At 51.3% G+C, this 14,629-nt stretch overlaps 1 protein-coding gene across 3 annotated transcripts in view; it reads left to right on the top strand.

Annotated features, from left to right (window-relative positions):
• Window positions 1–196: 196 nt before the first annotated feature.
• LOC128823168 (uncharacterized) overlaps window positions 197–14,629 on the top strand; it is a 38,464-nt gene continuing 24,031 nt past the window's right edge. For all 3 annotated transcript variants that reach the window (XM_054005291.1, XM_054005290.1, XM_054005292.1), the window contains exon 1: window positions 197–263. In XM_054005291.1, the coding sequence (XP_053861266.1) occupies window positions 205–263 (59 nt within the window). In that variant the 5' untranslated portion in view covers window positions 197–204. The remainder of the gene's footprint in view (window positions 264–14,629) is intronic.

Consider the following 14,629-nt stretch of genomic DNA (forward strand, 5'->3'; position numbering starts at 1 on the left):
AAAATACATTGTATGTTTCAAAGTCAGGTCAACTCCTGGTAAGGTGTTTGACATTCCATTCTTAATAACAACCCAAGCCATCTCTCCTTAGTTACAGCAAACAATCAGCGTAGCAACTGGAAGAGGCACAAACATTCGATCTTCAGGTGTGTACACGCCAAAGAAAATGGTATCAGATATATGTGAAATGAGGAGCACTGTTTTATGAGCTGTTCAAATAAGTCAAATGATCCAGGTTATGTTCAGACACAAATCGACAAACGGTGCGTATTGTCTTGACATACAGCCTCAGTCTCATTCTTTTGCTTTTTCCTTACGTATTGTCTTCCTTTTGTGCTGTAATTTAACACGATGCTGTTTGGAATATTTCTGTTTTTGCTGCAGCACAAGCTACTGCAAGCTGGAGACAGTGTTGTCTAATAGTTAAAGCAGGAGACATGGAGTCTCTTCCTACTACAGCTACTGATTTACTGTGTGACCTTGGCCAAGTCACCTAACCTCTGTACCTCAGCTTTTTCTATCCCTCTGTTCTCACTTTACATCTATTTACATTTTGCTGTTTCAAGTGATTTAACTTTTAAATCCCTAGAGGTTATGCCATAGAAATGCCTCAAACCTTCAGAGCAAGGTAAGCAGTACATTGTGTATGTTATATTACATATTGAAATATAGTCGGCTTATGAAAGGGTCATACAATTTTTGCTATTTTTACCTATCCATCTTGGTGGGTCGGCTTATAAACAAACTGGCTAATGAACAAGTATATACGGTACAAAAAATAAAGCAGATCTGGCAATGAGCTCTGCCACAATGCCTACGTAAAACTGATTGTGATTAGGTTGGAGGCCACTGCCCATCATGCTGACTAATGTTGTCTCTCTTTTCCCTTTGTGCTCCCTGCTCTGTCTATCCCAATCTGTTCTTTCTTGTCTTAAAGTAAGTCTATAAGCTCTTGGTGGGAAGAGCTGTCATTTTGTTCTCTGTTTGTACAGCAGCTAACACAATGGGGTCCCGGGCCATGACTGGGGCTCCTAGGGGTTAATCCAAGGTTAGGATACTCACCAGGGTATGGGACTGCCTTGGTCAGTTTCCTCTCCCTTCCTGATGTGGAAAAGGGATTTGAAGAGGATTTGTGTGGCTGGAGAAGAGGCCTCATGCATATCTGTTAGCCCAGTGGTTAGATAACGTATGGGGGATGTGGTAGACTTGGGGTCAATTCTTCCATTATAGCTCACGAGAAGGGATTTGAATAGGGCTGTTTCTTGTATCAGGTGAGTGCTCCAATCACTGAACTAAGGGATATTCAGATGTTGGTTGCCCTTCATACATTCTTGAAGCTGTTCCACTTTCATCAAATGATAATTGGACAACGCAGAACATGAAAACCCCTCTGTAGTCCAGGGTATTCGATACTTGCCCAGGTGTCTAGTGGGTCTGGTTTAAATCCCCTTTCTTCTTCATTAGAAAGGACCTCTTACCTCTTAAGTGAATGTTCAAAGTGCTGAGGTATTCTGATCTGATGGCTCCCTCTGTCTTTTGTGTTGAAGGTGGGCCACTTTCTGTAAATATTACATGAGAATTGGGCCAGTTAGTCTCTGTGACTCTGTTGGTAGTCCTGTGGTTTGGATACTTGCCTGCAAGCTAGTAAGTTGCTGGTTCAACCTCCCTTTCCTCTTTGCTGAGAGGGGTTGGCCCCTTGATCTCTTGCTGCTCAAGTGTTACACTTTAACTATAGATTAACCCGGGCAAAAAAAGATATCAAGACCCTATATGGGAAGGGGGTTAGAGTGCTTGCTTGGATAGTGGGCGAACCAGATTCAAATGCCTTCCCTGAGACGGGATGGGTGCCTCAATCTCTTACCACTCAAGCGTTCCACTTTAACTATATATTAACCGGAGCAAGGTAAGCTCTCATGTCCCTCTATGGTACAGGGGTTAGGGTGCTCGCTTGGATTGCGAGTGACCCTGGTTCAACTCCCCGCTCTGTGGGACAGGAGGGCCTGTGGGGTGTGAGAGGAGACCCCCTCCTAGCTCAGCAAGAGGCCTGTCACAGGGCCTCTTGCTCTTTTAATTAAAGAGGCTTTGCTGCTGAGCAGTAAAACCCCCTCTCTCTCTTGTCCACCATGATCAGGATACACGCCCAGGTTGTGGCAGACCCCAGGGCACTCCCCTGCTCTTTTGAGGGGTGTGAACTGGGGGCCGCCACCTCCTGGGGAGAGTCACTGGTGAGCGATCCCTGTCCGAATCCCCTCTCCGGCCCAAGAAGACAATGGCCTCTTGAGAAAGAGAGGGGGTTCGGACAAGGATGGCCCACCTTAAAGGACGGTCGCCTAGGAGGCAGGAAATCCCTGTGCAAATCCCTGCTGAACAAGCAGCTGGGGGATTTGAACCAGGATCTCCCACAACCCAGGCGAGTATCCTAACCACTGGACAAGAGAGTGAGGGTTGCCGTGAGGCTGGCCCAGAGCACATTTAACTAAAGTGAAACAGCTTCAAGAGGCAAGAAGGAGGCAGACCACCCCCTCACCATTAGGGAAAGGTCAGGGGACATGCCCCAGGAGAGATTCAAACCCACGTTTCTGGCACCCCAGGCAAATAGCGTGACCATCAGCCTACAGAGGGTACTGGGGCAGAGCGAGGCCCAAATACCATTTAATTAAAGTGAAACAGCTTGGACAAGCAAGAAGATAGGCACCCCTGAGGCTACCCGGGAAAGACGAGCGCACACGCACTAGGAGAGATTTGAACTCACACCTCCCTCCACCCCAAACACGCACTCTAACCATCAGCCTACAGAGGGAAGCCTGGCAGCTTTGGCTCGAGCAACCCTTTAATTAAAGTGGAACAGCTTCCACAAGCAAGAGGGTAGCCGTGCCCACCCCGCCCTCCGAGGGCAGTACCCGAAAAAGCAGGGAACACTCACCAGGCCTGCATTAGGGCCTCACCTCAAGGCCTCTTTAGCATTAGCAGGGGGAATTGAACCCACAGCACACGCATCCCACACACACGGCCCAACCACTGGACCAGGGAAGGAACGATGGCTCTGGCTTTGCCCAAACAATAGTTAATTAACATGGAACACCTTCTACGGGCAAAAAGCAAGGGGCCTGTCCACCCCAGAACTGCTGCTGAGGCCCTTGCAACGGGCAAAGAGGGGATTCAAACCCACAGCGGCCACAAGCCAGCCCCGTAGCCTACCCACGAGGCTACACAAGAAGGTGCTGGGCTTTTTGACCCAAATAATAGTTCATTAAAGTTGAACAGCTTCACGAGCAAGAGGAAGGGATCACGAGACCCCCAGAATCACAGAACATAGACAGGCTGCAGGAGAGCCCGCTTCAACCCCCCCCCGCCCACCTGGGAGAAAGGGGATTTGAACGCGCCATCCTCACAGGCCCTCTGTGAAGCCTAACCACGGGATCAGAGAGGGAGCCACAGCGTTAACTGGGGCCAGGGGCCTTTAATTAAAGTGTAACAGCTTCAACTGAGGGCGCTCCCATCACTGTAGCCCAGGACCCAATGATTAGGGCACTCAGCCGGGTGGTAGGTGAGCCCTTTGCAAATCCCTCGCGCTCATCAGGCGGAGGGGAGAGTTAAGAATGGGAACGGGCAGATTGCATCAGACCAATGGCCCAGCTAGCCCACTGTCCTGTCTTCCCACAGCGGCCAACGCCGGCTGCTTCAAAGGCAACGCACAGAAGAGGCCAATTATCAAGCGATCCGTCCCGTCGGCCCCGCCCAGCAGCCGGCAGTCAGCGGGCTAAGGACGCCCCGAGCGCGGGGCTGCGTCTCTGACGGTCTTGGCTAACGGCTACTGATGGACCCGTTCACCACGCACTTTCTCATGCTTTTTTCAAACCCACTTACAGTTTTGGCCCGCCCCACGTCAATTGGCGACGGGTTCCACGGGCTGACTGTGCCTTGCGGGGCGAAGTACTGCCTTTGGTTTGGGTTAAACCTGCCGCCTACTAATGCCAGCGGGTGACCCCTGGTTCTTGCGTTGCGTGAAGGGGTAAATAACACGTCCTGAGTCACGTTCTACAGCCAAGTCATGATTGTCTAGATCTCTATCAGAGCCAACCGTAACTGTCTCCTTTCCCAGCTGAACCTGAAGCAGCCCCCGACCCCCATCACAGGCGAGGCCCCTAACCACGAGGTTAAAAGTTACACGCGAGGCCTCTGCCTCCTTCTCCCTGGGCTGTTTTGCGGGGCGTTCGGCAGGTCCCTAACCATCTCACACGAAGTGGGTTAGGCACCTAAGTCACCTGAGGGGTTCCTGGCCGTGGCCGGCAAGCAGAGGTGGGGAGGGGAAGACGCTGGGTCAATTTCCTTCTCCCCGCCTGATGAGCAGGGAGGTGAGGAGGGCTCTGCATTCTCTCAAGCGTGAGCCCCGATCCTGAAGTAAAGGCCAGCCTGAGGAGGCTCGCTCGTTGTAGCTTGTCGAGGCTGTGCCATGTTCATTCAGTAGTAACTGGCCAGGCCTGCTCCATGAATCCCTCTCTAGTCCAGTGGCTTGGGTACTTACCCAGCATGTGGATGATGCAGGTTCAACTCCTTTCTCAGCTTGCTGAGAAGGGACTTGAAGAGCCATCTCCTGCCGCCAAGGTGAATGAACATGCAGCTGCTGGACTGAGAGGGGTTCTCATTGGGGCCTGGCAATGGCCGCATCCAATTTTTCTGCTGCAGTTGTTCCACTTTCGTTACATATTCATTGGGTCGCAAGCTTAGCAAGCAGCCCTGTGTGGTCTAGTGGTTGGGGTGCGTACCCAGCCTGTGGGAGGTTGGGGTTCAAATCCCCTTTATGCTGGCTGAGACGGGATTTGAACCTTGATCTCTTACCTGGCAAGTGAATGGCCTAAGTGCTGGGCTAGGCAGTATTCTGCCCCTGGGGCTCCCTTGCTCTTTTCTGGTGAAGCTGCTGCACTTTCATTACATTTTCTGTGGGCCAGAGTGCAAACAAGCAGCCCACGGTGGTCTAGTGGTTGGGTTGTGTGCCCAGCCTAGGGGAAGCTGGGGTTCAAATCCTCTTTATGCTGTCTGAGACGGGATTTGAACCTTGATCTCTTACCTGGCAAGTGAATGCTCTAAGTGCTGGGCTAGGAGGTATTCCAATGTGCTGGCTCCCTTAGTGTTTCCTATTGAAGATGGGCCAATGTCATTAGGTAATTAAACAGTCACTGGGCCACACCACCCCTGTGAGTCCATCTGTGGTCCAGTGGTTTGGATGCTCCCTCCTAGAAAGGGACAAGGGTGGGTTCGAATCCCCTTTATGCTCCCTGAGAAGGGATTTGAAGGTTGATGGCCTACCTCTCAAACGAATGGCTTAAGTGCCTGGGTAGTGGGCCGTGGGGTCTCCCTCAGTGCTTTCTGTTGAAGGTAGGACACATTCAGTAACCATTACATGAGAATTCGGGCAGGCCCTGTGTGTGATTCCCGCTGTAGTCCTGTGGTCTGGCTACTTACCCAAACGGCAGAGAGGTGCTGGTTCAAATCCCTTCCCTGAGACGGGATGGGTGCCTCAATCTCTTACCGCTCAAGCGTTCCACTTTAACTATATATTAACCGGAGCAAGGTAAGCTCTCATGTCCCTCTATGGTACGGGGGTTAGGGTGCTCGCTTGGATTGCGAGTGACCCTGGTTCAACTCCCCGCTCTGTGGGACAGGAGGGCCTGTGGGGTGTGAGAGGAGACCCCCTCCTAGCTCAGCAAGAGGCCTGTCACAGGGCCTCTTGCTCTTTTAATTAAAGAGGCTTTGCTGCTGAGCAGTAAAACCCCCTCTCTCTCTTGTCCACCATGATCAGGATACACGCCCAGGTTGTGGCAGACCCCAGGGCACTCCCCTGCTCTTTTGAGGGGTGTGAACTGGGGGCCGCCACCTCCTGGGGAGAGTCACTGGTGAGCGATCCCTGTCCGAATCCCCTCTCCGGCCCAAGAAGACAATGGCCTCTTGAGAAAGAGAGGGGGTTCGGACAAGGATGGCCCACCTTAAAGGACGGTCGCCTAGGAGGCAGGAAATCCCTGTGCAAATCCCTGCTGAACAAGCAGCTGGGGGATTTGAACCAGGATCTCCCACAACCCAGGCGAGTATCCTAACCACTGGACAAGAGAGTGAGGGTTGCCGTGAGGCTGGCCCAGAGCACATTTAACTAAAGTGAAACAGCTTCAAGAGGCAAGAAGGAGGCAGACCACCCCCTCACCATTAGGGAAAGGTCAGGGGACGTGCCCCAGGAGAGATTCAAACCCACGTTTCTGGCACCCCAGGCAAATAGCGTGACCATCAGCCTACAGAGGGTACTGGGGCAGAGCGAGGCCCAAATACCATTTAATTAAAGTGAAACAGCTTGGACAAGCAAGAAGATAGGCACCCCTGAGGCTACCCGGGAAAGACGAGCGCACACGCACCAGGAGAGATTTGAACTCACACCTCCCTCCACCCCAAACGCGCACTCTAACCATCAGCCTACAGAGGGAAGCCTGGCAGCTTTGGCTCGAGCAACCCTTTAATTAAAGTGGAACAGCTTCCACAAGCAAGAGGGTAGCCGCCCTCCCCCCCCGGGCAGTATCCGAAAAAAGCAGGGAACACTCACCAGGCCTGCATTAGGGCCTCACCTCAAGGCCTCTTTAGCATTAGCAGGGGGAATTGAACCCACAGCACACGCATCCCACACACACGGCCCAACCACTGGACCAGGGAAGGAACGACGGCTCTGGCTTTGCCCAAACAATAGTTAATTAACGTGGAACACCTTCTACGGGCAAAAAGCAAGGGGCCTGTCCACCCCAGAACTGCTGCTGAGGCCCTTGCAACAGGCAAAGAGGGGATTCAAACCCACAGCGGCCACAAGCCAGCCCCGTAGCCTACCCACGAGGCTACACAAGAAGGTGCTGGGCTTTTTGACCCAAATAATAGTTCATTAAAGTTGAACAGCTTCACGAGCAAGAGGAAGGGATCACGAGACCCCCAGAATCACAGAACATAGACAGGCTGCAGGAGAGCCCGCTTCAACCCCCCCCCCCGCCCACCTGGGAGAAAGGGGATTTGAACGCGCCATCCTCACAGGCCCTCTGTGAAGCCTAACCACGGGATCAGAGAGGGAGCCACAGCGTTAACTGGGGCCAGGGGCCTTTAATTAAAGTGTAACAGCTTCAACTGAGGGCGCTCCCATCACTGTAGCCCAGGACCCAATGATTAGGGCACTCAGCCGGGTGGTAGGTGAGCCCTTTGCAAATCCCTCGCGCTCATCAGGCGGAGGGGAGAGTTAAGAATGGGAACGGGCAGATTGCATCAGACCAATGGCCCAGCTAGCCCACTGTCCTGTCTTCCCACAGCGGCCAACGCCGGCTGCTTCAAAGGCAACGCACAGAAGAGGCCAATTATCAAGCGATCCGTCCCGTCGGCCCCGCCCAGCAGCCGGCAGTCAGCGGGCTAAGGACGCCCCGAGCGCGGGGCTGCGTCTCTGACGGTCTTGGCTAACGGCTACTGATGGACCCGTTCACCACGCACTTTCTCATGCTTTTTTCAAACCCACTTACAGTTTTGGCCCGCCCCACGTCAATTGGCGACGGGTTCCACGGGCTGACTGTGCCTTGCGGGGCGAAGTACTGCCTTTGGTTTGGGTTAAACCTGCCGCCTACTAATGCCAGCGGGTGACCCCTGGTTCTTGCGTTGCGTGAAGGGGTAAATAACACGTCCTGAGTCACGTTCTACAGCCAAGTCATGATTGTCTAGATCTCTATCAGAGCCAACCGTAACTGTCTCCTTTCCCAGCTGAACCTGAAGCAGCCCCCGACCCCCATCACAGGCGAGGCCCCTAACCACGAGGTTAAAAGTTACACGCGAGGCCTCTGCCTCCTTCTCCCTGGGCTGTTTTGCGGGGCGTTCGGCAGGTCCCTAACCATCTCACACGAAGTGGGTTAGGCACCTAAGTCACCTGAGGGGTTCCTGGCCGTGGCCGGCAAGCAGAGGTGGGGAGGGGAAGACGCTGGGTCAATTTCCTTCTCCCCGCCTGATGAGCAGGGAGGTGAGGAGGGCTCTGCATTCTCTCAAGCGTGAGCCCCGATCCTGAAGTAAAGGCCAGCCTGAGGAGGCTCGCTCGTTGTAGCTTGTCGAGGCTGTGCCATGTTCATTCAGTAGTAACTGGCCAGGCCTGCTCCGTGAATCCCTCTCTAGTCCAGTGGCTTGGGTACTTACCCAGCATGTGGATGATGCAGGTTCAACTCCTTTCTCAGCTTGCTGAGAAGGGACTTGAAGCGCCATCTCCTGCCGCCAAGGTGAATGAACATGCAGCTGCTGGACTGAGAGGGGTTCTCATTGGGGCCTGGCAATGGCCGCATCCAATTTTTCTGCTGCAGTTGTTCCACTTTCGTTACATATTCATTGGGTCGCAAGCTTAGCAAGCAGCCCTGTGTGGTCTAGTGGTTGGGGTGCGTACCCAGCCTGTGGGAGGTTGGGGTTCAAATCCCCTTTATGCTGGCTGAGACGGGATTTGAACCTTGATCTCTTACCTGGCAAGTGAATGGCCTAAGTGCTGGGCTAGGCAGTATTCTGCCCCTGGGGCTCCCTTGCTCTTTTCTGGTGAAGCTGCTGCACTTTCATTACATTTTCTGTGGGCCAGAGTGCAAACAAGCAGCCCACGGTGGTCTAGTGGTTGGGTTGTGTGCCCAGCCTAGGGGAAGCTGGGGTTCAAATCCTCTTTATGCTGTCTGAGACGGGATTTGAACCTTGATCTCTTACCTGGCAAGTGAATGCTCTAAGTGCTGGGCTAGGAGGTATTCCAATGTGCTGGCTCCCTTAGTGTTTCCTATTGAAGGTGGGCCAATGTCATTAGGTAATTAAACAGTCACTGGGCCACACCACCCCTGTGAGTCCATCTGTGGTCCAGTGGTTTGGATGCTTCCCTCCTAGAAAGGGACAGGGGTGGGTTCGAATCCCCTTTATGCTCCCTGAGAAGGGATTTGAAGGTTGATGGCCTACCTCTCAAACGAATGGCTTAAGTGCCTGGGTAGTGGGCCGTGGGGTCTCCCTCAGTGCTTTCTGTTGAAGGTAGGACACATTCAGTAACCATTACATGAGAATTCGGGCAGGCCCTGTGTGTGATTCCCGCTGTAGTCCTGTGGTCTGGCTACTTACCCAAGCGGCAGAGAGGTGCTGGTTCAAATCCCTTCCCTGAGACGGGATGGGTGCCTCAATCTCTTACCGCTCAAGCGTTCCACTTTAACTATATATTAACCGGAGCAAGGTAAGCTCTCATGTCCCTCTATGGTACGGGGGTTAGGGTGCTTGCTTGGATTGCGAGTGACCCTGGTTCAACTCCCCGCTCTGTGGGACAGGAGGGCCTGTGGGGTGTGAGAGGAGACCCCCTCCTAGCTCAGCAAGAGGCCTGTCACAGGGCCTCTTGCTCTTTTAATTAAAGAGGCTTTGCTGCTGAGCAGTAAAACCCCCTCTCTCTCTTGTCCACCATGATCAGGATACACGCCCAGGTTGTGGCAGACCCCAGGGCACTCCCCTGCTCTTTTGAGGGGTGTGAACTGGGGGCCACCACCTCCTGGGGAGAGTCACTGGTGAGCGATCCCTGTCCGAATCCCCTCTCCGGCCCAAGAAGACAATGGCCTCTTGAGAAAGAGAGGGGGTTCGGACAAGGATGGCCCACCTTAAAGGACGGTCGCCTAGGAGGCAGGAAATCCCTGTGCAAATCCCTGCTGAACAAGCAGCTGGGGGATTTGAACCAGGATCTCCCACAACCCAGGCGAGTATCCTAACCACTGGACAAGAGAGTGAGGGTTGCCGTGAGGCTGGCCCAGAGCACATTTAACTAAAGTGAAACAGCTTCAAGAGGCAAGAAGGAGGCAGACCACCCCCTCACCATTAGGGAAAGGTCAGGGGACGTGCCCCAGGAGAGATTCAAACCCACGTTTCTGGCACCCCAGGCAAATAGCGTGACCATCAGCCTACAGAGGGTACTGGGGCAGAGCGAGGCCCAAATACCATTTAATTAAAGTGAAACAGCTTGGACAAGCAAGAAGATAGGCACCCCTGAGGCTACCCGGGAAAGACGAGCGCACACGCACCAGGAGAGATTTGAACTCACACCTCCCTCCACCCCAAACGCGCACTCTAACCATCAGCCTACAGAGGGAAGCCTGGCAGCTTTGGCTCGAGCAACCCTTTAATTAAAGTGGAACAGCTTCCACAAGCAAGAGGGTAGCCGTGCCCACCCCGCCCTCCGAGGGCAGTACCCGAAAAAGCAGGGAACACTCACCAGGCCTGCATTCGCCCCCTGTCCACATCTCTTCTTAGCACAGGCACAGGGGGGATTTGCAGCAGGGTCCCCCACAGCACAGATAAGGACCGTCAGCATTGCACTAAAGGCTACACAGAAGTCCCGTGCCGCCTCCTCCTGCTCACATCTGTTTTTGGGGTCTTAGGCAGGTATATAGCAATCTCACACAAAATGGTTCATGCACCTAAGTCAGCTTACTCCAGGAGGGATTCCTGGCTGCAGATTGCAAGTAGATCTAGGTCCCAAACTTCCTAAAAGGGTCAGGGCTTAGCACCACCCCTTTTCTCGGCATCTCCCAGTGGCTAACTTAGGCAGTTTTGTGCCTGTCCTTATTGTTTTTGTTTATCCCATTCTTTGGTACCTGTCTCTGCCCCTTCCTCCAAGACAGAGCCCAAGCACCTAACTGAGGCACTGGGAATCCCATTGTTGTTTTAATAATTTTCTAGGCATCTAGAAGCCATGGCAATGGTGAGGTTGCTACATCTATACCCCTTTGTGGGTCTGGTCCACAATGCTGAGACAGAGAGGAGCTGAGACAGGGTGTACTTGGTCCATATTACAGGCAAAGAGCACTTTGATTGTAAGGGAGCTGAGAACAGGCATGCCACCATCCCTGAGTCCAGAGGAGACGGGTTGCTGAGAGTGGACATGCTCAGTTCGTACCACAGAGACATCACTAAGACCCAGAGAGCGGTGTAGCTCAAAAGCGTCTCTCTTTCACCAAGAGACGTTGATTCAATAAAAGATATTACCTCATCCACCTGTTATATCCTGAGACCAACGTGGCCTCAACCACACTGTGCAAAGATGCTGATGCTTCCCATAGTTCTTTTTGAGAGATTGCTCTATGGCCATGTCATGCCATACAACACTAAAGGGTCTGGCAGTCTGGCATACTGCACCCTATCAAGTAGGTCATTATATATATCTGGCTTCTCCTTCTCCAGAAGTCTGGCTTCTGCTTCATTTTACATAGCCCCATCTAGCATAATTCACATGACCACACAGCAAATCAAGTGCAATCCTCTCTTCCAGTGTCTCAGACTACATGAACTTGTTATCATCTCTGTGTGCTGCAGTGTTATCCCGCAGTAGTTGGGCAACATCCATTACCTAGTTTTCCCAGAGCAGAAATTTATCTCAGCAGTGTTTCCCTTCGGTAACGTAAGTGTCCATGCACTGGGGGAGTGATTGGGTTCTGTTCATGAAGTCTGCCAGAGCATTCTGTGCTTCCACACTCTTTTCTCTGTGTGCCTTGCCCACCTCTTCAAATGCTTCAGTGCAAGGTCAAGCTTTCTCCAAGATGCGTCTCTTCTCATTTTCTGGGAGAATGACTGTTCATGGAACTGCCAAGTGCCACCCATTTCAAGCAATTCATTGCTTCATTCATAGGGTTGTGGATTCTAATGCCAGGGTTATGTGCTTTTCCTCTTACAGCATGGCAGATGATGAAGCACCGTAGATGTTGGCTTCCACAAGGAGGTCTTCAAATCCACTTTCCTGTATCACACTGCCTATGTCACCCAGGAAATTCACTGTACGATGCACGCCTCCCATCTCAAAGGGGTCACTGTCAAATTCGGTTCGATTCCTCCATTTAATCAACTGTGCTTTGCAGTAGATTGCTTCGTCATGCACGACATAAGTCCAGTCTTGGCCCAGAGAGTGGAACTTATCCTGAAAATATTTCATCCTGGTGTACGTTGTATTAACATCAGTTGCCAGTGCAGGAATCATTGCACAGTAGCCAATATTCATAAAATGTAAAATAGCAGACAGAAAAACTCCTCCATTCAGTCCATTCTACAAATAATGACAGATCTGTTGATGTATTACATGGTACAAACAAACTCATACTGTCGTGCGACTACAGACTTCTGCTTTAACCGAAGACAAACAAGGACAGGAAAATGCACAAAACATATCCCTTGGGGCTAAATATTTCCCACACTTTCCAAAACAGGACTATTTTGATTACATAGTTGCATCGTCAATTGTATTTCAAAAATTTCGGCTGATTTGGGTGAAAATGAGACTGTTTCTTCGAGTTATGGCCCTTTTAGTGATTTTATGATGTTTCCAGATTGGATGCCCGCTAACATTTGAACATTACATGATACAGAATAACTGCCCCACTTCCTACATCTGCAAATACCCTAGTGATGACCACCAGATAGGTGCTTAACATGTGCTTAGCAATTAATTTTTTCTAGCTGATGTGTTACCTTAGACTAATGGGCAGGGGTTTTTAGAACCTATCTTCAGTGCCCAGCCAGAATGGGGGCAGCAGTTGGACAAGGTTGGAGCTGGCATGTCTTTACAGGTTACTTGTAATGCAGTGTAACTCAGCTGCCGAGCCGGGCTTTCTGAGACCCGTCAGCAAGGACAGTGGCAAAATATTAGGTAAATCATGCCTTACGGCCCCTTGTTGAGTGCAGTTATATTTAGTGCATTTACTCGTCCATCGTTAAAACATTGTATGTTTCTGGGTAGCTGGGAATGACAATAAGAAACAAGGCCCAGATCGCTGTCACTGGTCCAGCTGTGCAGGCTACAGCTTAGGGTGACCAGACAGCAAGTGTGAAAAATCAGGACAGGGATTGGGGGGCTAATAGGAGCCTATATAAGAAAAAGACCCAAAAATCGGGACTGTCCCTATAAAATCAGGACATCTGGTCACCCTACTACAGCTGCATGTTTAACATGTTATTCTTTATATCTAACCTCTACCCCCATCTCACGCTTTGACCAAAACAAGGAGGCAATCAGCTGAAATAGGGCTTTTCCCTGAAGCAAAATGTTATCGATTTATCAGTTCCACCCCCCTTCTTTCTCTCTCACCTTCTTTTCCAAAATGACTTGCAAGAAAAGAGATTCTTTTGCTTCTTGATGACAGAGCTGGAGGGCCTGAAAGTTCCCCTCGTGCCCTCAGAAAACCCCTTTTTACAGAGTTTTAACTTAAAAATAAAGTCTGGTTTTGATGGCAGTCTCCTGGGAGGAGCAGCAAACTGCAGCCTGGGGGACTATTTAGAGACCTTTTCTCCCAACTGTTCAAGCAGCATTTCTGTTCACTCCCTATTACAAAAATCCCTTCATTTCTCTGTTCCTTGGATTTCACTTCCTTGGTGCTTAGGATGCCATTATCACATAGTGCCTGTCTGTTTCCAGTCAATTTCACTTGGGCTGGGTTAGTTGAGCCCTCTGCTCAATGTAGAGATTCTTACAGGACAGGAGAGCTGTATAGCAGATTAGAAAACACCATACAAACAGAAATTTCGAAAAACCTATCAAACTGCCTTTACACATCAGACAAAAAGAGGGTATCACCCCACCAGTCTCCCTTTATGGACCACCATCCAGACAGCTCATATCTGTTCAATTCTCATAAAATACAGCATCCACCCACTTTCCTCAGTACTCAGTTATCCATTAGTACCAAGCACTTCAGCCCTCCCTCAGAGCTTTTGATTAGAGAATTGCACCATAGCCCCCCCTCAAAGTCTTCCCATCTGTATCCATACTAATAGTTACCTAAAGCTAGGTGCATTTAAAGCACCAGCTGCTGTAATGGAGGGATCATATCTTTAATAATCGCTCTGATTTCAACAGCTATTTGTACTGTCTGGATTATGAAATTGAAGTATTGCTGTCCCATCTCACTGAATCCAGGCCTCTGATTGTTGGCTGGATTTTGATCTTTGCAGGTTACCGGCTGTGACGGGGTGTGCATACCCTGCACTAGGCAGGAAAGGGTTAATCCCCCACTATAGGCAGAGGAAGCCCCGCCCCTCAGACCGTGCTGGGCATGCTCCAAATGCTGTGCTAGTATAAAAGGAGAGCAGCTCAGCTTATTCTGGTCTGACTGCAAAGGAGGAAGGATATCTGGTTGAGGTTATAGTGCAGCAGCTGGAGTGTCTAAGCTCTAGACCAGAGACCTGTTGCTATTCAAGTCCTAGGGTTGTGCTGAGGAGCCTAGAGACCCCTGTGGACTGCAGCTTCAGGAGCCTGGTAAGAAGTGACCCAGAGAGGGTGGGTGAGTGGTGTCTCCCACCCATCTAATGTTAGCATGTTGAGGTTGGATTATCTACTGACCTAGTGGTGGACTACTGTGCCATTGTTAGGGCACTGGGTTGGGACCCAGTGGAGTCAGGTGGGCCTGGGTCCCCCTACCCTGGCTGCCACCTGATCTGGTGTTGGCCCCTGGATCTAGCTGCTAGGCCATGTTGCCCTGCACCTGAGGGCTGTGGTAGGGACTCCCACCATTGGACCTCATCATGGTGATGACCAAGACAGTCTGGTAGACCTGTAACTGTGTGGTGTCAGCACCCCAACTATCCACCCTGCTGGGAG

This window comes from Malaclemys terrapin, chromosome 15 (assembly GCF_027887155.1).
Source record: "Malaclemys terrapin pileata isolate rMalTer1 chromosome 15, rMalTer1.hap1, whole genome shotgun sequence".
Taxonomy (NCBI): domain Eukaryota; kingdom Metazoa; phylum Chordata; order Testudines; family Emydidae; genus Malaclemys; species Malaclemys terrapin.